The 24578-nt window shown below is 38.7% G+C and overlaps 2 protein-coding genes across 2 annotated transcripts in view; both read left to right on the top strand.

The window, feature by feature from the left end:
* The first annotated feature begins 4243 nt into the window (after positions 1-4243).
* NKPD1 (NTPase, KAP family P-loop domain containing 1) lies at positions 4244-19556 on the top strand. Its single transcript, XM_018561497.1, has 4 exons — positions 4244-4316; positions 13707-13772; positions 16263-16394; positions 17332-19556. The coding sequence occupies exons 2-4, from the start codon at positions 13760-13762 to the stop codon at positions 19554-19556; spliced, it is 2370 nt and encodes a 789-aa protein (XP_018416999.1). The 5' UTR covers positions 4244-4316; positions 13707-13759.
* PPP1R37 (protein phosphatase 1 regulatory subunit 37) overlaps positions 13482-24578 on the top strand; it is a 43714-nt gene continuing 32617 nt past the window's right edge. Inside the window, exon 1 of the mRNA XM_018561525.1 lies at positions 13482-13493. The gene's annotated coding sequence lies outside the window, so the exon portion shown is untranslated. The remainder of the gene's footprint in view (positions 13494-24578) is intronic.

Below are 24578 nucleotides of genomic sequence, written 5' to 3'. Positions count from 1 at the left end.
GCACCCCCCTTACTTTTTTTTTTCTACTAACCTCTCTTCTGTCTGCAATAATCCTTTCCTAAAGGTAAGGTTCAATCCCTCCCAGCACCTCAATCCTTGGCTTCCAGTGGCTTCAGTAAAAGGACTGGTTATTCGGTGCACATTTCCTTAACAGAACTTACTATTTTTTTTTGGCTTTCCTCATACCTGCACCACAACTTTACACCTTTTTCACATCATGGGACTATCTGCATGTAGACATAGCAGGTATTTCCTCATGGCAAAACATCACAATTAAAAATGTTCAACAGGAGACATTCTAGTCAGTGTTATGCTGCCCTCATGTGGTCAATTTATCATTTTCTTCCTAATGAATAAAGTTTAAAGGAGACCTATGAGGTGAGTGCTTTTCACTCACCTCATAGTTCTAGCCGACCTGTGACAATGAGACTGTCATAGGTCGGCTCAGTAGATCGGGAGGTGAGCGAACACATACCGGGTTCACTCACCTCTCGATCCTGTCACAGCTCTCTGCCCTGACAGGGGAGGGGCTGGATTCCCCTCTCCCCGCTCCGATCCGCCAACGCTGACTGGCGGAACGGACGGGGGAGGGGACGGGTACAGCTGGCTCTGCCTCTAGATAGGCAGAGCCAGCTGTCACTCACACAGCTGGGCGGATCCAGACATCGATGTCGGGATCCGCTCCGGCTGCGGCGTCTCTTTATACCGTGAGCTGTAGCTCGCGGTATACTGAGCTTAGGGTGACGGGAGGACGCTAGTTTGTGTCCTCCCGTTACCCTAAGGAGAACTATGGGGAAAAGCCCTGACCCCATAGTTCTCCTTTAATGTAGAAATAGTTGTTACTATTTTGTATTATAATATTTTTCACTTTCTGATTTTAAAACATCACAAAAACTGTCAGACAGGAGACATTTACAGTCAGTGTAATGTTGCCTTCTTGTGGTTGGTTACTTTTTTCTGAATGTTCTAAGTTTAGGTGTAGAAATCATTCTTTAAAATATGTTGTTTACTTTTTTAAATCAAGTATAAAATTGTATATAATATTTAATGTTCATTGTATACCTCTCAACTTTCTTAGTTGAACAAGAAGAACACCTTTCAGCACAACATTTTGCTGGCAATGGCAAATAATGGACAGTTCCTTCAAATGGCAGTCAGTCCCTCCAATTGAGGTACAGTTAGAATGTTACTAGCCACAGTGGGGAAAAATGAGAACCTTTCAGGTTTGTATTTTTAATAACAAAATGGCCAGCGCATAAACACTTTGGTGTAAGAAGCACTTTGGTAATAAAATGTATTTTTTTATAGGAGTCTATGTATCAGACCAGAAAGAGGGACAACTCAAAGGGAAAAAGAAGCCGGGGGATTTGGTACCAAATGATGGATAATTCCTCCAAAAATGGCCAGCACAAAACATTTCTAAATGTAAAAAAAAAAAGCAAAATGACATTTTAAAGGCACCATAATATATATATATATATATATATAAACCCTGTATATATATTTCATTTGTATTGTTATATGTATTTGTGCATTTGATACGTGTAATCGCTTTAAAAGAGACCTTTCCCACTTTTTTTTTTTCCAGTGCACAGACAGTCCACCGCTGGTAGTTTCATCTGATTCGTAGAGCTTTTGACAGCTCTTTGGTTACAGGTAGCATGCATTCTGGGACTGCACTATCACTTACTAACAGCCCCTGTCTATTAACTGGCCTCATTTTGAATAATGTCTCCCTCCGGTTTTCTGATGCCACGGATCTGCTTTGGATGCCATTACCCTGTCCACACACACCTAATTAAAGGATAAGTGCACTTTACAACAAAAATATCTAATTCTGCCAACCATTCAGCCTGTGATGTTGTTTGCCCATTCCCTAAAACTTGATTTATATTCTTATATTACCATACAAAATTAGAGCTTAGCACCAATCATGGTCATAGTAATATAACTAGTAAATAATGAATATATACAAATACTTTTGTTCTGTACTGAAAATTAACAGATATAGTAAAGGATAGTCTGCATGAATTAATACAAACCATAAGAACATGGAGCCCTTATTGTTTCCAAAATTCAGCCTTTAGCTTCTGATACTTTATATATTCCCTTAACTCCCCTGCTGCTCCATTAGCTAAAAATAAAATACCTGGTACTTCCCGATGTGAGGAGCATATAACTTATTTCCCTTCCTCCCAAGTGACAGTGATGGTCATGGTTGCTACTTATACAGGACTAATTATCTTCACTCCTATGGGCCCATCAGAGCAGCAGAGACGCAAAAGGAAGGTGAGTATGTGTGCAGCAGCAGGGAAGGCATGAAAGTAAACCTGTTGTTTGCCCTTCATGGGTAAAGCACAGATTCACTATAAGGTTACGATACACTTTAATAAATTTTGTATTATAATATAATATATGCTAAATTGTGTGTGTTTGGTTTCTTAAACAATTTCTTGAGACATATGCCAAAATCTGAACAGCACCCAATATTTGTTTAATAAACTGAATACTTTACAGATATCTGCTCCACTTTCTGATCATGACATGGGAAAATACGATGCCTCATTAAGCTCCATCTAAGTTTCTGCATACAACATTTAAAACATTCTGTAATTAACTTTATTCCATATGATACATACACTTTGGTGCATTATTCTGATGCATTTAAAACTACAAAGAGGCCTTAGTTGTAGCTGCCTGACCATGACCCTTACAGGAGATTTTCTTTTTACACCTGAGGGACATTGGTATTGAGGGCTCCTGGAATGGGAAGTGTTTTGGATTTTTAAGCTCTGCTCCAGGATGCCCTTGGGTTCAAATCATTGATGGGATGTTAATTTGCCCATTAGATACAATCATTTGTGTTAGGTCATTTTCTTAGGTATCATTTTGTTGGATTGTTCAATGTGTTACCGGTACCCAGGCATTGGGTTTTAATGGTTTTTATACTGATTTGCATATTATCCTCTATCCTACTCATCTGCATGTGAAAAAGAGTATTTTGACGGTCATGTGACCTGGTCACTCACCTATGACTAAGACCTCTTGGTAGGTTGAAACTCATCGGCATGATGTATCAAAGTTTGTACACTGTTATGAAAAAAAATAATTACAGACGACTTATTGTTGTGGGACTTTTTTGATGTTATATTAAATTTGATCTCTGTTCTCTAGAATAAGGTGCCAGATTTTAAGTTTTTGCCTTTCTTAAATCATGACAGTTATTATCCAATCTGGCTGAAGTTACCTGGATTGGGAAACAGTCATCTCACATGTATGGCACCCTTAAGACCCTACATTTCATTGAGCCATTGCTGCCTCCAGTTCCACACGTTAATCCCATGATTATGGGCAGGGAGTAATTTTCCTGTTCTTAGTAGCCTCAAGACCCACCACTGTACTGGCACAATATGTTCAACATCTGCACACATCTAGTTCACTTCTGCCTTTCATTTTAATGAGAAGAAGAAAGGATTTTCAACAAGTTGCTTCTACCACAAGTAGCACCCAAACATTTTCTGATCCTCACCCGAGTCCCATACCAGACATCAGATCAACAGAAGGATTAAGCCAAATATAACCAGCCAAATGTCTTCTAATGAAAATGATAAGATTATTCAAAAATTAAAAGTCAATGTTATCCACATTAAAAAAAAGGCTGCCTCTAAACATATCAATAGCAAGAGCTATACCATTGAAATGTTATGTTAGGTGAGGAATTATATTAAGATAGCCAGTCCTACACAATATATGTAAGTAGTTTCGGTACTTGGAAGAATACTTTCAACACCATCTTGTTTCATACGAATTTTTTAAATATTTGTTTTTAAGAAAAACAAAATACTTTTCACACAAAGGATTGTTCATCTTAAGAATTGTCCAGACATCTAGCAAGCCCTGCCTTATGATCTGGTATAGCTGAACCCACAGAATCAGAATTTGCATACTTTGCATATTATCATTGCCATTTTACTGCCATATTATATAAGATTCCTGTGGTTTATGAACTCTACAATTACTAATTTTCCTTGTTTCTTGAAATGTCATAAATGATGGTAGTTACCAGCATTTAAAATATTTATGGACAGGATGAACCAGCCAAGCAGCTTCTCAATGTTGTATGGGAGTGAGTGAGCAAGCCATTGGGATAGAGTCACAGGTCACAGGGTGGAGTAATGTTTTGCTATGGATATTTACACGCAAAACCTAGGCATCACATACATTAAATCGCACATTGAACAGCTGCCTGTTGGATGGTATAGGTAGTAAGAAGTATCATTGACATGGAAATGGTCTTACCCACTGAAGCATAACAGGTATGTAGGCTTTACATATTCACTCTACAAATAGGTAGAGTGGTAGGGCCCTCCTTGCCATCTTATCTTTATTTGTATTGTAACTGTAATGTCCTCCTTATTTTGCAAAGCTCTGAGCAAACTGTTGCCACTATATAAATCCATCATAATAATAATAATAATTACCATCTTTGTAGAATGTACTAATGAAGAATATATTTACATAGTGACAGCTATTTGTTATTCATCTAAACAAGTCAGAACGTTAAATGAAATGTGTTTTATATAATACTGTTGGATGGGTACAACGGTCACAATGTTCAATGGCCCTTTGGCTCTTCACCCTCTTTATCAAAGCAGCCTAGTCTAAACAAAAACGTTTCATAGTTTCTAATAGTAGAACTGGTAAAATCCAACTACAGAACTTTTTGTTGTCAACAGGGCACGAAGTAATGGAAAATCTCCCTAATGTGGACATAGACAACAATAAAAACAGAGATTCTAATGCTTCTAATGGCTCTTAGAATAACCTATTAAAAATATATTTTTTTTAAATTAGGACAATACTAACATGAAGATTAGCTGGCCTCCTAAACCAGCAACATTAACCATGTTATTTCTATTTTGCCCCCACTATCACCAGCTAAACCTTGGTGAGGTGGAGTAGCCACACACAGCTCCATTTTCGCTTTTAATTCTATCACATATATATGACAGTTAGAGACATGGGACCCTAAACAGTAATGGCTGTAGTTTTTCTTAACTACATACAGTATATACTGTATATTCGTTTTACGTGAAGTGTATTTGCTAAATGCTGTTGCTGTTGTTTTGAATGAATCTGAATGAAGTCATTATTTCTCTATGGATACAGGTATGCCTCATCTACGTTTTGACAGTGTACTGTACAGCAAGAAAACAGTCTTTACAGAGACATGCAGGGGTTCTCAGAAGCTGTGAATGAGATTGGCTGTGCAGGAAGCTGTTCCCATAATGGACTAAACCCAATGGTGGCCAAAAGTTCTGTCCTTTCTGATAAGGGACAATGTATGACATGAGCTTGGCTATGTAGGCTTCTAGGCAGAGTATACACACAGAGAAGCATCTTTAGCAGCCTGACACTAAGGAACCTGTATCATCACAGGCATCCCATGTGGTTCTAGAAGTGATAACACAGGTCACAAGATTTTTTGGCAGGTGTGCATGCCACGTTGTTAATAGTCATGTGGGCAGAGACAGGAATGATAATGTGGTAAATTGGGGCAGGTACTTTAAGGCACAACACAAATGTGTGTGCATTAATCAAAGTCCTACTCATACAAATAATGGCAATATGCTACCAATTATGTTTGTTGGCATTTACATTGTATACTATGTATAATGAGGGCCATTATAGATTCCTATACAGTATCTGAAAATGATTTAGGACGTCATTAAAGTTCTACTAAAACTAGCATAGCCTGGACATCTAAAAATATTGAATAAGAAAATACTCAAGAAGTGAATCTTGCTGTTTCCTATTAAGTTAAATTGAAAAATTGTCCACTTTAAGAAAGGTTCACCCAAGTGAAAAACCTACCAAACTAGATGCTGTTTGTGATGGGAAAATTGTAAAGTCAATATACAGAAATTAAAGTGAAATCTCTCACAACTGTTTTTAGTGTTTGGATAGAGTTAGGAAGGTTTAGAACCTGTGTTAGGTGTTTGTTTTATTGCAGTCAATGCAATTAAATACAATAGTAAACACTTATATTTATAGTATTAGAAAAAAACATGTACATGTCCCTGACTTCTACCCTACCTCTAAAAGTTACCCTGTTTCCAACACTTAAACCTTAGCAAATCACTTATAGTACAATATTTCTTTATGGAATCCTTAAAGCTCAAGTCTGGGCTGGTGTAAAATATGCCAATGCAGTGACTGCCACCACACACGCGCACAACCATTCATTTATAGTGTGAACAGGACACATGTTCCCTGTCCACACCTTAGGCCCCATTCACACTGAGTGACATGAAAATCGCGCGATTTTCCGCGCAATGTTATAGGAGCGATATTGAGCGATATTGCGCAACTTTTTCCTATATGCTGTATGCAATCAGGAGCAAAATCGCTCAAAATCGCGCGAAAAAAGGGAGCGACAAGCTACAGCGATGAGCTACAGGCGATATTGAGCAACGAGATGTGAACAGCTCCATTGAAATGGATTGGAGAAGCTACATAGAGCAATATCGCGTGGAAATATGAGCGATATCGTTGCAAAAATCGTTCAGTGTGAATGGGGCCTTAAACATAATATAACTACCTCTAAACTACAGCCCTAACTAAAGTTCCCCTATCCCTTGACCCTTACACTAACCGTAAACTAGCCTCTAGGCTGCCCACACATGAAAAAATCCAACCAAAAATCTCAGTTTCATTATAATTGAGAAATCTCTACTGAACATGGTGGAAAATCCAATAGCTATCAGAATAGTTGATGGGTTTCCTGTTTTCCATCTGTTTATAATTGATCGCAATTATTCTTTCATTGTATTAATAAAATGTGGAATATAACATGGGTGCAAAAAATGAAAAAAGGGCCTCAGTCATGAAGGGGTTAAGCCACAAAATTGGTCGTAGATTGCAAGTCAATAAAATTCATTGGTAAGTTGACTCTATTCTTTCACACTTTTGATTATTTTCAAGATCAAAAGCTGGTTGAAAGTGGTTCAAATTACCTGAAAAGTGTTACATGTATGGCCAGCATTTACTTAAACCCCAACACTTATTTAACCCCTAAAGAAGCACACATATTGGGTACAAGTATTCGCACCAAAAAACACTGATGTGTATGCTCATTATTGCCTTCCCCTTGGGCTGAGACTTGGCAGTTTCTAATAAAAGCTTATATTCCATAACTGCAATGACTATGCAGTCATAATTACCTAGTCAGACCAGTTATAATCAAAATAGCTTAGAGGAGGAACTAATTACGTAGTAGAGGCTTAAGAAGATTTGTTATGAGAATCGTGTATAATTAGACAGGTGGTGATGAATTGTTTTTTTAATTAAGATGACTTGTTACACTTATTTACATACATACTGTATAGACAGACTGTAAAATGGGAAGAGACAAGAAGGAAAACATAGAGGAAATTAGGTAACAGAATCAAATCTGGTTTCATTATCGCAAACTGGGAATGTACATTAGTGGCGACATTACTCTCTGAAGTCCAGCACTTCCCACTTCTCACAGGACTGTTTTTAGAGACAGTTTAGGTTTGTAATCTGTAACAGTAAACTTCTCCTTTTTAGTTACTTTTGATTTGTTAATTATATATTTAAAAATATTTTGTTATATCTGTTCAATAAGTATAAAAAAACACCTGTTGATCCTGCCACAAATCTTGTCAGCTGATGTAACTTTTTGCTATGTCCGCCTGTGTTTCAGCCTTATCAGTTACATTGTTACCCGACTTCTCTGAGGACTACAAAACCCCCACTCTCTATGTTATAAGGCACAAGAGAGGGGAAGAGTTTCTGTTGCTCTGTCCCAGGGTGACAACACTGCTCCTCCATAGATACAGTATGGTGCGTGAGCGTTGTCATACTAGGCCAAGAAATATGTTACTGGCAGGATTACCAGGTGAACATAAACAAATAGAAGCTTCAGAGTACTAATGCAGCCACTACATCTAGGAACTGGTAAACTGTGATATAGTATATTCTTATTCTTTGATTTAGATAAACTAGAAAAAGGGTGATGTACTTTTTAAGTCTCCATCCCACACACCAACGGGGCATATTGATCAAGAGAACTACATTTTCGAACCATTCTTTACCAAAATGTTTATTTTGTCTCTTTGTCAAGGTGTGTAAAATATTAATTTCAATAATGTTAAAGCTTATGTTGCTGTGTTCCAGTTATAGATGTTTTCCATTTGACTGCGCATTTTAAAATACATGTCATGTTATTTAGATGTTTAATTTAGACTCACTAAAAACAAATGTTGCCACTCAAGGACATCTATTTTAATCTGAAAACTTGTGTTTCTATATTTCTTTTATACTCTTTTTTTCCCCCCTTTATTATTGAAATTACATTGGTTACGTCTTTGTTCTGGAACAAGCATAGTGAAAAGGAATTCTGACACTTTTTTGACACTCAATGCTTATTCTGGGGAAATGACTCAAAAGTATTGACATCAGATGCAGTTAGAGAACTAGATAAATAAAGAGGGCCAGCAATGGTAGCCTCTATACTTTTTTATGTTAATTAACTTATTTTGTTTTTACATAGTGAACAACTAGAGGAGTCCTTTAGAGCACTAAGAACCCGAAATCAGAGACCACCTGCCCCCACTCTATTTTACATGAAACAAGTCATGCATATACTGATTCAGTGAATTGAGCTTGGCTCCCTGAAACATCAGTTACTGATAGGAATTAATCTTTGTAAAACTAAATTATTTTAATATTTACTTTTTTAATCATAGTGATCTCTTTTTTTCTCCCTTTGCTGTGCAATACTTCAGCAAAAATAACTTATTTACATATCCTTTAAGCAATGTCAGCTAAAAAGGATATGGAAACCAAATTCTCATATAACCTTTAACTTATTAGTGTGATTTCAAAAATCATTTTTAATATTTTAAATATTTTGTTAAAATAATACCTAGTGTCATAAAGTGCCTTGTTCAGGCACTTCTTGTTATAGGGTGACAATTCTGTCTCTGTTTTCCCGGTTGTGCTCCTGGGTTGGCACACCAAAATATTATTGTACAGAAAAGAAAACGGTTCTGCTAATTGTATGAAAACATGTTACACATTATGCAAACATGTTGACAGGATTAACACATTGCTTTCATATTATGCAAGAATGTTATTTAATTAAATACACAATGCAGGCATGCATGCATAGTTGCAGGCACACTTAGAAGCAGTTGGCACAAAATCATTAGCTAATCCCATTTGCAGGGCAGACTCATCCCAGAATCAACCCACACCCAAAAGTGTTCCTTTCACTAAGCTGTACCCACGGTTCATCTTTAAGAAATGGCATCCATCCTCCAGATGCTATGGTGCTCATCAATGTCATTGCCACTTAACCTTTGAAATATCTTCAGTTACTGTATGTCATCCTAGTTTATGTTTTTCTAAGGCAACATCGGTCATGTTTCCTTTTCTTGTGCTCATTCTTTTCATTGCTGCTACTGCTATAATATGGATAAGAGCTAGCCAGTCACCAAATAGGTACATCCATGACAACAGATGTTGGTGGAGAACCGAGAAGTTCAGATGGTTGGCTGTGAACAGAACCTGTTATTTTGCTCTGAATGGACAAAGAAAAAGCCCCCCTCTCAAATTGACTCCCTCCTTGTGCCCCCCCTTTAGTATTTTTCAGTATTTGATTTTTATGTACTTACCTTTTTTAGACTGGTTATGTAATTCTGCAGACTCCTCTTCTTCCTCAACTCTTTTATAGGCTTGATGATCTTCACCGATTTAGAGATAGGCACTCACGTGATTAAGTCATCGTTGCATCAGTACAGTGTGAAAGAAGGGTGTCATAGGGACCCTCTCATGCACTGCACTCACAGTACATCCTCAGTCTTCTGAGATGAGTGACACTTGGCATCATTCAAACCTAAAGCCTGAGGACATCTTGTGGTGAAGTACTGAGGGGAACAGCTGGGAATAAAAGTGAGTGTTGCAGCTTGAGTGCCTGTCATGTACCTTGGGGGAGTCTGAGTTGACGAGGGCGGCCTCTCTCACAGCTCCTGTCCCGGAGCATCTGGATTGGGTACAGGGGTGCCGGGGCACAGAGGGGCAAGGGTGCCAGAGGCTAGTTAGCATGTTGCGTCTGCGAGATGAGATGAAGTGCGTAGATCCCAGCAGGAAGCAGGATATGGATGCACCGAAGTGGATCAAGAAGGCTCTAGATCAGATAGGCTGAGGAAGCTGGAACCAGAACACAAGGCAGACTGCTCTGTCTTCTGTGTCCCATGGAGTCTGTCCACGTGCCAGATTGCGTGCATTGACTTACACTGAATCTCTCCTCTTCTCCCGGCCGAAGATCTCTACTGTGCATCCGCCCGCCCCATCATACTGTTCGAGAATCTTCAGATCTTCGGACGGGAGCGAGCGGGGCAGACACAGGTAAGTAAAACCCTTTTTGGTAACTTTTTTATTATTTTTTATGTTTTTGCATTTATCTACTGCTCGCAAGCAGTAGATATATGCAAAAAAAAGAGAGTTTAATTATACTTTAATTTTCAGTCTGCAGAATGAAAGTATAACTCAGTTACGGAGTTACAGGAAACAAGTAATAAACTGTTTAAAGACTATTTCTTTGTCTATCCACTAACTAGGAGAACAATCACTAGACCTTTTTTATTTAAATAAACATCATTGACACTGCTAAGTAATGTAAAGGAGACACATAAATTACTATGCTGGAGTACACAAATACGCCTACTCATGGCATAGGACCACCAGCTAAACTGTAGGGTTGTGCTCCATTCTGTTCCACTATGAAACTATGTCAAGGAACCAGCTGTATCCACTGACCATTCCATCTGTCTTAATCAGACACAAACTGAGGATTAAACAGCGAATGAACTGAACTGTAAGGACATGATTTTCATACGTGATCAGATCATGATGCAAAGACTGAGGAACAAGTTTGCTAAGTTGTGTATCCAAATCCACATCTGAGCTCCCAGGTACCAATAACAACACATGATTATGCAAAATCCAATTTGGTGGCACCAGAAAACAGTAACAAATTACAAAACCTACAAGAGTAGCACAGCCCCTGCTATGTCTATGAACATGCACTATATTTGATTACTGATTAGGCCACACCATACTCTGTATATTGTCTAGCTTGTTGGCAACAATGTGACATACTGTGGTGAATACCATGTATACCATTACATGATGTGTGCACATTCATAATGTTGATGCATGTTGGTTAAAGATGTGTCTGGAGCCAATTTTGTATTCCTTTTAAATGTTAAATAAATATATATATATAGATAGATAGATATATATATATATATTTATATATATCTATATCTATAAATATGATATTATGCAGCACGCTTGTGTCCTTTGTCTGAATTGTCACTACAGTAGATGTTAAACACATAAAAACCACAACAGAACATTACCAAAAGGTCAGTAGGACACTTTGGTGTTGCCTCTCTTGCCCTGATGCCCTTTGCTCAGGCCCATGAGTGCCTGTTATGATGTATACTGTACTACCCTGTGTTCTCTATTTCTGCTGCTTGATTTCCCGTCAGTGTTCGGCTGGGTTGACAAAAGAGGACAATTTAGACTGGACATTCTTTTAAAGGGTAACATTTACCAATCTTTATCAAGAACAATATAAAATATTGGTAAAAGTAGATTAAATATTTACTTTATTTCAAAGCTTTCTGATCATTGCTTATTTCTTCTTAGCAAATAGACTAATTTTTAAGCGTTGACGGTCAGGCTACAAAACACCTGCCATTGTATATACACATGAAGTCATTTCCAAAATATTCTCTCTAAATTAAATATTACTTCAAAATGGCATGTATTCACCTCACCAAGCTGAAATAGTTTTTTATTAGTATAAATGCAGCATGGCATCATGTAATACGCAGGTATAGCAGTTACTCACATAATCATAGAGCTACAAATCTTTGGTGTACCAGCCTTATACATATAATTTACTTAATGCATGGGCTGTATTGCGTTGATATTGTAAGTATAATAAAGGCACCCTCAGCTAGTAACTGGGCATCCACAAACTGGTCATTTACTATCCAAATCCTGCCATCTCCACCTGCATAACATCTCCAAAATACGCCCCTTCCTCACCGATGAAACCACAAAATGACTCATCCACTCACTTGTTATATCTTGTCTTGACTATTGTAGCTCCCTCCTCATTGGCCTTCCACTACACAGGCTATCCCCCTTCAGTCTATCATGAATGCAGCTGCTAGACTCATCCACCTGACCAACCACTCAGTGTCTGCAACCCCCCTCTGCCAATCCCTGCACTGGCTCCCAATATCCCAAATGATAAAGTTCAAAATATTAACAACCACTTGCAAAGCCATTCACAACTCTGCCCCCGGCTATATCTCGAACCTTGTCTTAAAGTACCACCCTAACCGTCCCCTCCACTCTTCAAATTACCTTCTGCTTTCCAGCTCCCTCATCAACTCCTCCCCATGCTCGCCTCCAGGACTTCACTAGAGCCTCTCCCATCCTATGGAACTCTCTACCCCAACCAGTCCGTCTATCTCCCACTCTGACTGCCTTTAGGCGATTCCTTAAAACTCATCTCTTCAAGGAAGCCTATCCCACCTCAACCTGACCACTGAAATATCACTTTCTCAAACAATTCATCCCCACACAGCTACCCCCTCATGTATCACTTCCCCCTCCCTTTTGGACTGTAAGCCCTCAGGGGCAGGGCCCTTCTTACCATCTTGTCTTAAATTGTACTGTAATTGTAATGTCTTCCTTATATTGTAAAGCGCTGCACAAACTGTTGGCGCTATATAAATCCTGTATAATAATAATAATTTACTGCTAATCTGGAAATAAGGGGTGAACACAGAACAAGGAAGAAAAGAAGTAGCGGAGAAAACTTTGGTCAAGGGCCCAGAATAACTTTGCAATAAAGTAGGGAACTTAAGACAACTTTCTGCTAAGTGTATATATATGCTTGTTTCAGCATTTATGGTAAATAACGGTTGTACGGGAGACCTTCATTTTACCTGTAAGTTTTTAAAAGGACATTAAAATGGCCCGGAGTCGATATTATTTCACATTTATTTTTAGGATTATAGGTTCTTAATCTGATGTTTATATATTTTCCATTCTGTCCAAAATTTAAAAAGGTAAGCATTTAGGCTGAGACTGCATTAAAGTGTATAGCCAGCCAAAACCTTTTTTTTTCCGTTTTGGAAAGAGTATGCTCATACCTCTTGGTTTTTATCTTTTTTTTTTTTTTCTGTGTACCAGTGAAAATAAATCACACTTTCTATTTGTCCTAGTGACCACTGTTGCCATGAAAGAAGGTGCTGAACTATCCAAAATCTAACAGTTGCCACTGCAACGGGAAGTAAAGGGAAATGGGGCACCCCAATTCTGGTGACAACTAAGAGAGGATTTCCTCTGACTTTAAAGAGATTTTCTTTTCACTTCCTGTTGTATCTCACAGACAAAAAGTGAGGTGGATCTCCCCAATATGGCACAGATGTCATAAATAAAGAAATAAAAACTGGCAGGGGTATAAACAATTCGAACATTTACTAGAAAGTTTTAGCTAGAAACACACTTCAAAAGTGTTTAGTTAGAAATAGTATAACTGTATAATTGGTTGATTTCTCAGTATTCATACTCAGTTTCTTGTTTTACAGTAATGAGTTCATTTGTACAGTGAAGGTAATGCTGCTGGGAATTCTGAAACAAGATGGCATCAAAAGGTAACATGCTCTTTATTTTGATTTTATAAATAAAGCAATGTGCATAAACTTATTGCCCACCAGCTGTCAAGGAACTACAAGTCCGGCAGGCCCTATCAGTGAGGAGCCACCCTTGGTATTACAGCCTCTCAACAGCTTGAGGTCTACCATTGAACCATTGTTAGTATTATACTTTCCTATAGAAGAATCTTCCCATCTTCATTTCAGCCATGTTTCTATATGCACAGGTTAAGAACATTCAGCAAAAATATTATACTAACATAAAGAAGTGACAATGCACCTAAAACTCACGTGTGAAGCAGCAAAGTATGCATAAAATCATATTTTTGTCTCCACATATTTTGAATTTCTTATGCAGCTTTTCTCAACTAGGGTACCTTTTGGCTTCCTCAGCGGAGCCTTGACGTTTTCACACAGCATCATGCCTTTCCATGGTGCAGGCAAACCGGCCACTAGCAGCATAGACATAAATGACGCTTATCCAGGGAGGGTGGGATACATTCAGAAAAGGACAGAAGTCTGCTCCGTCTAGCCCTGCTATGCCTCCCACTCTCTGCCATGCTGCCAAAGCTGAGGCTCCTGATGTGGTGGTAGGACTTTGATTGAAGGAGGGATTAACAGAGAACTATGAGATGAGTGCTTTTTACTTACCTCATAGTTCTAGCCGACCTGTGACATTGAGACTGTCACAGGTCGGCTTAGTAGATCGGGAGGTGAGCGAACACATACCGGCGTTTGCTCACCTCTCGATCCTGTCACGGCTCTCTGCTGTGACAGGGGAGGGGCTGGATTCCCCCCTCCCCGCTCCGATCCTCCAGCGCTGACTGGCGGAACAGACGGGGGAGGGGGCGGGTACAGCTAGCTCTGCCTCTAGATAGCCAGAGTCAGCTGTCAGTCACGCAGCTGGGCGGATCCAAACATAATTGTCGGGATCCGCTTCAGCTGCGGCGTCTCAGTATACCGCGAGCTGTACTGAGCCTAGGGTGACGGGAGGACGCTAGTTTGTGTCCTCCCGTTACCCTAAGGAAAACTATGGGGAAAAGCCTTAACCCCATAGTTCTCCTTTAAGGACTCCGAAGTGAAGGGGGGCTTCTGATGTGAAGGGGCTCCTCCACCCTTTTTGTTTTTGCATCGGTTTCCCTTGAAACCCATAGAAGACCCCCAATCTGGTATGGATTTTGTAAGGAGCATATGTCATCTCTTACATTTTACATTTACGTTTTTTACATTTTAGACTGGTGTGCCTCAAGATTTTGCATACTTTTAAGGGGTGTAGTGACTCAAAAGAGGTTTAGAAAAGCTGTTCTATTGTAATGTTAATGTGACTCACAGTTTTACATTCTTGCTTGTACCTTATTATTAAATAAGAAACACTATTAAATAGAAATATGTGTTACAAGTCACTAGAAGGATATCCGTATATTATTACACTTATCCTTGATTAGCACCTGCTGAGCTAAAATGACAGCCACATAGATATTCTTTTTTTTCATGCATCATACCTTTTCTTTGGTACAAATAGACATGAGATCTTAAGCTCATGTCTGTGGACAGTGTCTTGCACCCCCAGCGGAGAGGAAAAGGAAACAGTTATTCTTCCTATTGGAATTCCTATTCCTAACAATTCCTGGGATGACTGACAGACTCCCTTTTCTGTCCATAGAAAAGATATGCTTGATTGCCAGCCTGAGTTTTTGAAACCACTGCAGGACAAGGCAGAGGTGGTTTGGTTTGGTTTGGAGTTGACTTTTGAATTGAGACACATTACCAGTCAAGTGCAGCCACCATTTAGCACTACAAAGCAGGAAGCAGAGTCTGATTATGAAGTGAGCAAACATATCTGCCCATATGTTCCTATAAAACTACAACATATAACTGTACACATAAACAATATTTATGTGCATTTGGTGTCTTTTATATACAGTATTTAGACATGGGGGCATCTGTATTTGCTTATTACATTTATAGTCTCTGCTTATCAGTGTTACACAATTATCTTGATTAGCAGCAGAGTAGCTTCACTTTTAATTGGAATTTTTACTTCTTATCATTATTCTTATTATACAGGATTTATATAGCGCCAACAGTTTGCACAGCACTTTACAATATAAGGAAGACATTACAATCACAATACAATTCAAGACAAGATCTAAAAGGGAGATCTTAGTAAATGACGTCAAACAAAGCAAATGTTAATCAAAGTGAAAATTAATTTTGCAAAGGACATCAGAATAATAAATAAAATAAATAATACCAAAGTCTATATGAAAGGAAAATGTTAGAAAAAAGGATTTTAGTTTGTACATGATTGTATGATTGAAGTCTGCTCAACCTTGCCACATTTATTAAGCTAAGTGAAAATTCTGTCAACAAAGTATAAATTAATCTTGAAAATAAATATGCAGTAGTCCTTTAGTAAATGAACCCCAATGGATGTTCTCTACCACTCACAATGCAAGTCCAAGCTAAAGTTCAAAATTTATCTTACAGGAAAAGAGACCGAAGATGATATCTATTGTGCATGTCTGTCAAAGGCATTATGTCAAGTGGCTACCCCAGTCACCGTTGGTTTATACGCCCCTTTTGGGGGCAGAGTTTACATGCTTCTGGATCGTATAACAAGTAAGTTAAAATAATATAATCTAAATTAATCTTTGCAGTAAAATGGAAATTCTAAATCCAAACCATATCACTATACAAAACAGTTGTGGAACTGCAGCATTGTGGGTCAAATAGGTCCCACCCCAGCTTAGACTGTTGACCCCAGTGAATGCTCGCTGTGGAGAAGTCCTTGGGAACACTATCAAAGAAGAAAGCAAACGTATAGCCTGCTAAGAAAGTAAAGGTTGTTAGATGTCTTTCCACATACCAAAAGCTGTGCAGAGCCCAATGGTTTTCCAGACACACTAGCCTGACGACTTTATCGTACTTTGTTTACTTTAGTTTCCTGTTTTGTTTGGGTCTAGCCTTGATAATGTATTTTTTGATGCATGATCACATGAAGTATAACTATTTTATTAAATATATCTTCTAAAAAGCACACTATACAAAATAGATCCATACAAATCAGTATTTATTACATTAAAAAATCCTAAAATCAACACAACTAATGCAAAAAAATTAAAAGCAATCACATAGCGCTGTATTTATTACATATAAATTGCTCCTCGCTCACTGTGACCAATATATTTTGTATTACATTACAGTAATCTATATTCCATCCTGAGGCTTGTTAATATAAATATTTTTGTTGCGACATCTATTTTTTTATACATCACAATCTGGATATCTATGATGTGTCTGTGATGTCATTACTGAGCCCACAGAACCTCTGAAAATGGGTCAGATGAGCCATTGTCAATGGGAAGAAAATCCACCAAGACCCTGAATAGGGGACAGAATTAACAAGTAGCCACTGGTATATTTAAAATAAAATAAAATAAAAAAGTAGCCATAATAAGGCTTCATCCACTCATTAATATTATTTAATTAATACATAGATATATTTTGCAATCATACGGTATTAGTTTCGTAATCTGTCATCATTCATATTTTGTAGAGTGCATGAGAGAAGAAGCATCACGTATAACAGAGAAGGAGGAGACAACTTTAAAACAAACTACAGTTAAACCTCATGGATTGGGCTTCATGCATTTGCTCTGGCGTCTACTTTTCTACTGTCCTGTGGTCACTTCAGCTCACTTAGAACGTAAAAGCATCCAGTTCATTTTTGTGCACTTTAGCGCCTGGCAGTATGCAGGTAGCGACCGTCTATGGGCCGGCCTCGTCACCACTCTCTGTGACCAAATACGACGACACTTTGGAATCCTTCCACTTAGTGTCTTTAACGTCCTGGGCTCAGCCCCCAAGAGGAATCTTGAAGAAGATGTCAAGGAATGGACGTTTAAAAGGACCTTTTGTATCGTTTTGGTAGTTACTTTTATTTTACTTCTCATAGGTTTGCTCCTTTTAACTGTGCCTATAAACTCCAGCAGCCATGAAGGTAAAGAGAAAGTCAGCACTGTTTTTGGAAGTCTGGCTACTGTTCTTGCAGGTTCAGGCATCGCCATGACATTATATAAAATATGCAAAAGTGTCTTAATTAGTCAGAAGCAGAAGATTGAACGTTTAGTCAATAGCCAAAAATTCAGTTCCCAAATGGGATTTATGAATGAAGTGAAAAAGGAGGTAGAACTAATAACCCAAATGGTTCAATACATGGAGATTTTCCAGAAGCAAAAAATCAGAGTGGTTCTGCAAATCACTAGCTTGGAACTTTGTGCACCAGACAAAGTGGTTGGGGTACTGGACGCCATGAACACTCTTTTGTCTGACCAAAGATCTCCATTCATATCTATATTAGTAGTTGACCCTAGTATTATTGTTACCTGCTTGGAGAGTGCAGGCTCCTTGAAAGGCATGGCAGACAATGGCTACATGTTTTTAAATCGCACTGTTACTCTGCCATTCTCTGTGCCATCTCTTGGCAAGAAAACTAAGCTGCAACTTCTGAGAAAGGCTGTTCAGAGAACTGAGGATCTTATTGATTGGCCTTGTCGAAATGATGCTAATCGGGGTACTAAAACTGGTATCACTGAGTCCATGAAATTGTTGAGAGAAGAGCTCTCAGAAGATGATGAGGCAGAGATAGGTATGCCAATATATCAACCTGCATACTGTATTCAAGAGGCGTTTTATGCCCTGTACAGTGAACGTGAAGTTCTCCATGAATACATTCCTGATAGCATATGTCAAATGAAACGAATTGTCAATGCGATCCCAGTCATGGTCCACCTGATGATGCTGAGTAAAATACCATGGGGCAAATTGTCCTCTAAATCTGTAGCTGCTTGGGTTGTCCTCTGTAATCAGTGGCCCTGCAGGCTAAGTTGGATTCTTCAGTGTCTGGAAGATGAAGAACAACAAGGCTCAAAGGAAGGGTTTAGCAATTCCCTACTCTGGGATGTGTTTAAGCAGTACAGCAAGGAACTGTTTGCCATGAAGGCTGGTTTAAAAAACCTTTTGGACTTGGATGGAGATCCAGAGATTTTCCAGAGGTTCCTTTCTAAAGACTTTCCTTTTACAGTGGAGGAATCCAGAAGACTTATAAAGTGCACCATTAACTTGGATTCTTCTATGAAGAACAAAATGGGCCTTCTACGTGGAATCAATAGCCTTCAAAATGACTGGAAGGACACAGAAGATTCTAACAATAAAACAGAGAAGGAAGCTGAATGTAACAACGATGGGAAAGACAAAAAGGAAACAGTTGGGGAAGGAGATCCTGACTGTTCTAAAGAAGCAGAAAAAAGGGAAATTGACAGGACAACTTGGAAAAAGGCAAGCTGGTTTAATTTAGAAGTATATGAAGACATTGGAGAAGGATCCATGAGGGGAATGCAGGAAAAAGTGTTTGAAGGTGTGGCAGAAGAACCTACAATGAACATCCACACAACACCAACTTCAGAGATGTGCGGTACACAGTGTGATTGCAGGGAATGCAAATGTGTAAATGAGACACTCAGAAGTGGAATAGAGCTTTCTCAGGATAGCTATAATGGTGAACTATTAACACAAATAACACAAATGCAAAAAGATGACAATGAATGCATAATACAGACTCAGAAGAAAGCCATGGATGAGTGTATAGAGGACAACCAATTAAAGGAGCTATCTGGGAAATTTATAGTCGTGCAAAAGAAAGAAGAAGAATCCACCTATGAAATGCAAAGCCAAATTAAAGACTTCCCGGAACAGTCAATATTACCGACACATGAGGCTTAATTCACAAAGCTAACACACATACTAAGGATAATTTCTTTTTAAAAGGTGACCATTATTTTCTGCTGAGTCCAAAGAGTTTTGAAAATTTCAGTCAAATTAATCAAATAAAGATCCTTTATGCATGTGCCAAAACTTTCAGAGTATTCACAAAAGGGTGAAGAGTTTGAGAAGGCAGGAGAAGTGAACAATCTAGGACAACATAGCTGAACTGGAAAGTGAACTGAATTGGAGAATTTTTCCAAATCAGCTATTTGTGCCTAGATTGTTCACTTCTCCTGCCTTCTCCAAACTCTTCACCCTTTTGTCAATAACCCTGTATGTCTCTTTTTTACCGTTAACAAATGTTATATCTTTAACTAATATTTCACTTAAAGGTGTAAACATCAATAGGCCAGCAACATACAGATCAGCTGGAAGGACTCCAAGTCAGCAGCAGTGACTTGGACTATATAAACTATTAAAACTGCTGCATGCTGCTATTCACAGTCATCATGGACATTATTTTTCCAGGAATGACATTCTAAGCATAGAGTAACCGATAGAGTAACCAAGCCTGAATAGGTCCAGGTGAAGACATGACTGTTACCGCCATGTACCCCAAAATATGTAGCATGAGTTCCAGACTTGAACAACTTAGAACCGTTCAGAAACACAGCAGAATATTTGCTTAGGACAGCTATTATTAATAGCCTTTAAAGTGCAACAGACTATGGACATGAACACTAAAATATTTCCATATTCCTAACAAGCAGTATAAGAACTTTTAAACATGTTTTCACTCACCTATTTAGCGGCTTGTAATGTGATGTAATTAATTCTCAGAGATCCTCAAAGATCACAACAAAGACTCTAAATTCTGGTTTTAGTTGGTTCCCAACAGCTTAGAAACACCTGCTGTCTATTTGCATTAGAGGGCAGGAAGGCTGCCAAGATCTATTGTCCTCAGGGAATAAATAAATTTTTGTGCCTCTGTTGTGAGTTTTGAAAATTAATTTCTAAAATAGTGACAGAGATGAATGACAGCTTGTTTTAAAGATCTTTTACTGCTAGTTCAGAATATGTGGATACTTTAGTGTGCATAATCTGGGCAAAGGTTCACGTTAGGGAAATGTGCAGTCTAAGCACTAAAAAACGCTGAAGGCTTCTTTATCTATCATGCCTCTATTGTATGACTCAATATGTATTGAATGTAATGAGCAAGAAATGTATAGTATGGTATTTTATATACTTTTATCATTTTAAAAAGATATAATACATCAATGGTATGATACACCTGTCTCTATCATATCATAAAATGTACAATGTTACTACGAATGTTACTGCTTTGCTCTGTAAAACAAATCCAGTGAAAATGTCCTATATTTCTTCATGTCAAAGCTGTTTACTTTTCGAAATATACGCCATTAAAGTGTATTTAAAACCAAAACTTTGTTTTTTAATGTTGATAGAATATGAAAGGGTTAAAGCCCATGTCAGGCTTGTATTGATTTCTGTGTCCCCATTGGGGTGATTACCCTCAGCATTGGTCTCTGGTCAAATGAAAGAGCTCTTAACCATTTTCCTGCCTATCCAAAACAAAAGAAAAACAAAAGAAAAACAAAAGTTTTGGCTGCGCACACACACTATTTTGTTTAACTATTGAACTTACCTATTTTGTTTCAGGATAAACAATAGAATACATTTTAACAATTATCTTATTTGCTACCTTTTGGTCTGTTAAACATACCATTGAAAGTGTTTTGTTATCTCTGTTTTATAAGTGAAAAAAATACCTGTTGAAATTGTCAGAAATTCAGAGCTGTCCTGCGTCCTAGGCTTGTTTTTGGAGTGGAGGTTGGTGGTATGAATCTTTTAGCAGCTTTTTACAGTATATCAATGACTTCTCTATCAGATGTCTGTATCAGTATGTTCCCAGTCTTGCCCATTTGCTACAACCATTACAAAGGAGAAAGAAGGAGGACATAGACATCCTCTCTTCTGTAGCTTTATCTTCAGTGTCTGAAAATTAGCACTTTTGTTTTTTGTAATCAATGTATCAGCACAAATATTTGTATCAGCATTCGAAAGGAGCATGCGCATAACTATTATATTGATGTAGCAATGATCACACTAATAAACAAAAACAAAAAAACATCTAAAGTGACACAAATTTAGGAGTTAAATCTTTAAATGCATTCAAGTACCTTAAAGTGACATTAAAGTCAAATGTTTTTCCCTCCCCCCAATGTTAATGTTAGCACCCACCTTAAATTATGTATCTTAATCCGATCTTCTTCTTCTTTCCTGATGTTTTCATCTGTCCCTCCAGCGGTGCGGCGGGTCTCCAATCCAGCGATGACTCCTCTGTCCTTGCTGGTACTTCCTGTCCCATGGTGTCTGCATGCGGGTGCACGCGTCCATAGACTTACCTTGCGTCTCTCCTCGTCTCCCGGCCGAAAATCTGAACTGCGCATGCGCCCGCCCGAGCAGTTTCGGATTTTCTGACGGGAGCACGCGGCAAAGACTGGGTAAGTTTAAAACGCTGTTAAAGTGTTTTTTTTTTTAACTTTTTGCATATATCTACTGCTTGCTAGCATTAGATATATGCAAAAAAATGGAGGCTTTAGAAACCCTATAATTATTAACAAAAATGTATCTTATTTGTGTATCACTCAGCTGTAGATCCTCAAATCATCTCTGAATTGGTGCTGACACTGTCCTTCCTTCTGGAGGGTGGCTACTTTTGTGCCCCATGGTCCCTGTGCGTGTTATAAAGTACCCACCGCTCCAAGCTCGCTTCTATGATGGACTTCAATTTCATGTTTAGTTTACTAATTTGTATTCAGCTTGTAGTCCATCACAGGAGTGAGCTTGGAGTGGTGGCTACTTTACAACACACACAGGGACCATGGGGCACAAAAGTAGCCACCCTCCAGAAGGAAGGACAGTGTCAGCACCCATTCGGAGATGATTTGGGGATCTACAGCCGAGTGATACACAAATAGGGTACATTTTTGTTAACATAAAAGGTACTTAAATGCATTTTTAAGATTTATCTTCTAAGTTTAGTGTCACTTTAATTCAAAGTGAAACTCCAATCAATACATTTTAGTTTTGGATAGAGCGGGGAAAGGTTACCATTGTTTTTTTACCAGTATTGCATCTCCGTCGGTAGGATATCTTGAAGAAAGGCCAGCACTTCTTGTAAAATATAGCTCTTTACTGCAAACCCATCTTCACATGTATACAAGTGCAATAGAATTATAGGTGACCTCCTGATAATTGCAGATCCAAGAGACAAACCATTTAGAATTGTAAAGATTATAATAAATTATTTAATTGCAATGTGAGTAATGCAATAATCAGTGATAACGTATGCCATCCTCAAAGAGAGAAAGCATATACAATAGAAAAATATTTCAACTGTGATACTGAGTGTAGTTTAGGAGTATTCAGTAGTATATATATTTATATATGGAAGAGTCCCTGCTAATGGTTGATACACTTGTGATTACTCCAAGTAGTAGTTATTTTTTCAGGTTTGTACAATCAGTGGTTAATACATGAGTGCATTACTTCCCACAGGCATACGCTTGCATCCGATAGTTTGGTTCAGGCATATATGAGTAGCAGTTCTATGTATATAACACAAGCACGGTTGAACAACCCTGTAGTACCGACAGTCTCTCAGTTTTGAGGGGTTTAGTTTAAGTTTCACATGAGTAGCAGTTAATTGCAATATATTCAGGTTAACACAGCACTGCAATACCAACAGTCACCACCGGGAGTTCCTTCCACTCTAATCTCCACAGTCAATGTAAAGCCTATTGGAAGGCTAAATACTTGCAGTTAGAAGTCCTGAGGAGAGAACCTGCAGTGTGGGAGCTGGTGGTTGTTTGTGGGGATTCCTCCTGGGTCCTCAGAGCTCCAGCCGGTTAGGGATTGTGTCCTCGTGGTGAATGGAGCTGACAGGGTGCACACTCCATTAGTGAAACACCCTGTGCTGCTCCTGGCTCGTATTTATCGGCCAGTGTGTGAGTGTGCGGAGCCACTAGGCGGCCCGGCGGCATCTGTGTTCCAGCCTGGAGGGCAAGCCGCGAGCACCGTCATGGTTACACAGGCGCTGCGCTCCAGGCTGGAGCACAACCGGACGGACACCTTACAGAAACACACCTTCCAAAAAGTTCAACTTTTCTCTCGTCAGTCCACAGAGTATTTTCCCAAAAGTCTTGGGGATCATCAAGATGGTTTCTGGCATAACGGAGACAAGCTTTTATGTTCTTTTTGCTCAGCAGCGGTTTTTGTCTTGGAACTCTGCCATGCAGGCCATTTTTGCCCAGTCTCTTTCTTATGGTGGAGTCATGAACACCGACCTGAACTGAGGCAAGTGAGGCCTGCAGTTCTTTGGATGTTGTTGTGGGGTCTTTTGTGACCTCTTGGATAAGTCGTCGCTGCGCTTGTGGGGTAAGTTTGGTTGGCCGCCCACTCCTGGGAAGGTTCACCACTGTTCCATGTTTTCGCCATTTGTGGATAATGGCTCTCACTGTGGTTCGCTGGAGTCCCAAAGCTTTAGAAATGGTTTTATAACCTTTTCCAGACTGATAGATCTCAATTACTTTCTTTCTCATTTGTTCCTGGATTTCTTTGGATCTCGGCATGATGTGTAGCTTTACAGGCTCATTTGGTCTACTTCACTTTGTCAGTCAAGTCTTATTTAAGTGATTTCTTGATTGCGAACAGGTGTGGCAGAAATCAGGCCTGGGTGTGGCTAGAGAAATTGAACTCAGGTGTGATAAACTAGAGTTAAGTTATGTTTTAACAGGGGGGGAGGGGGGTGCAAACACTTTTTCACACAGGGCCATGTGGATTTGGATTTTGTTTTCCCTTAATAATAAAAACCTTCCTTTAAAAACTGCATGTTGTGTTTACGTGTGTTATCTTTGACTAATATTTAAATTTGTTTGATGATCTGAAACATTAAAGTGTGACAAACGTGCAAAACAATGAAAAATCAGGAAGGGGGGGCTAACACTTTTTCACACA

This window comes from Nanorana parkeri, unplaced genomic scaffold (assembly GCF_000935625.1).
Source record: "Nanorana parkeri isolate BGI_ZX_2015 unplaced genomic scaffold, ASM93562v1 scaffold528, whole genome shotgun sequence".
NCBI lineage: Eukaryota > Metazoa > Chordata > Amphibia > Anura > Dicroglossidae > Nanorana > Nanorana parkeri.
This window is presented reverse-complemented; position numbering and strand designations above follow the sequence as displayed.

Excerpts from the sequence above, each read along its gene's own strand:
- NKPD1 (XM_018561497.1), top strand. Across the intron at positions 16,395-17,331 it reads GCTTCTGGATCGTATAACAA|AGTGCATGAGAGAAGAAGCA; the intron begins GTAAGTTAAAAT and ends CATATTTTGTAG.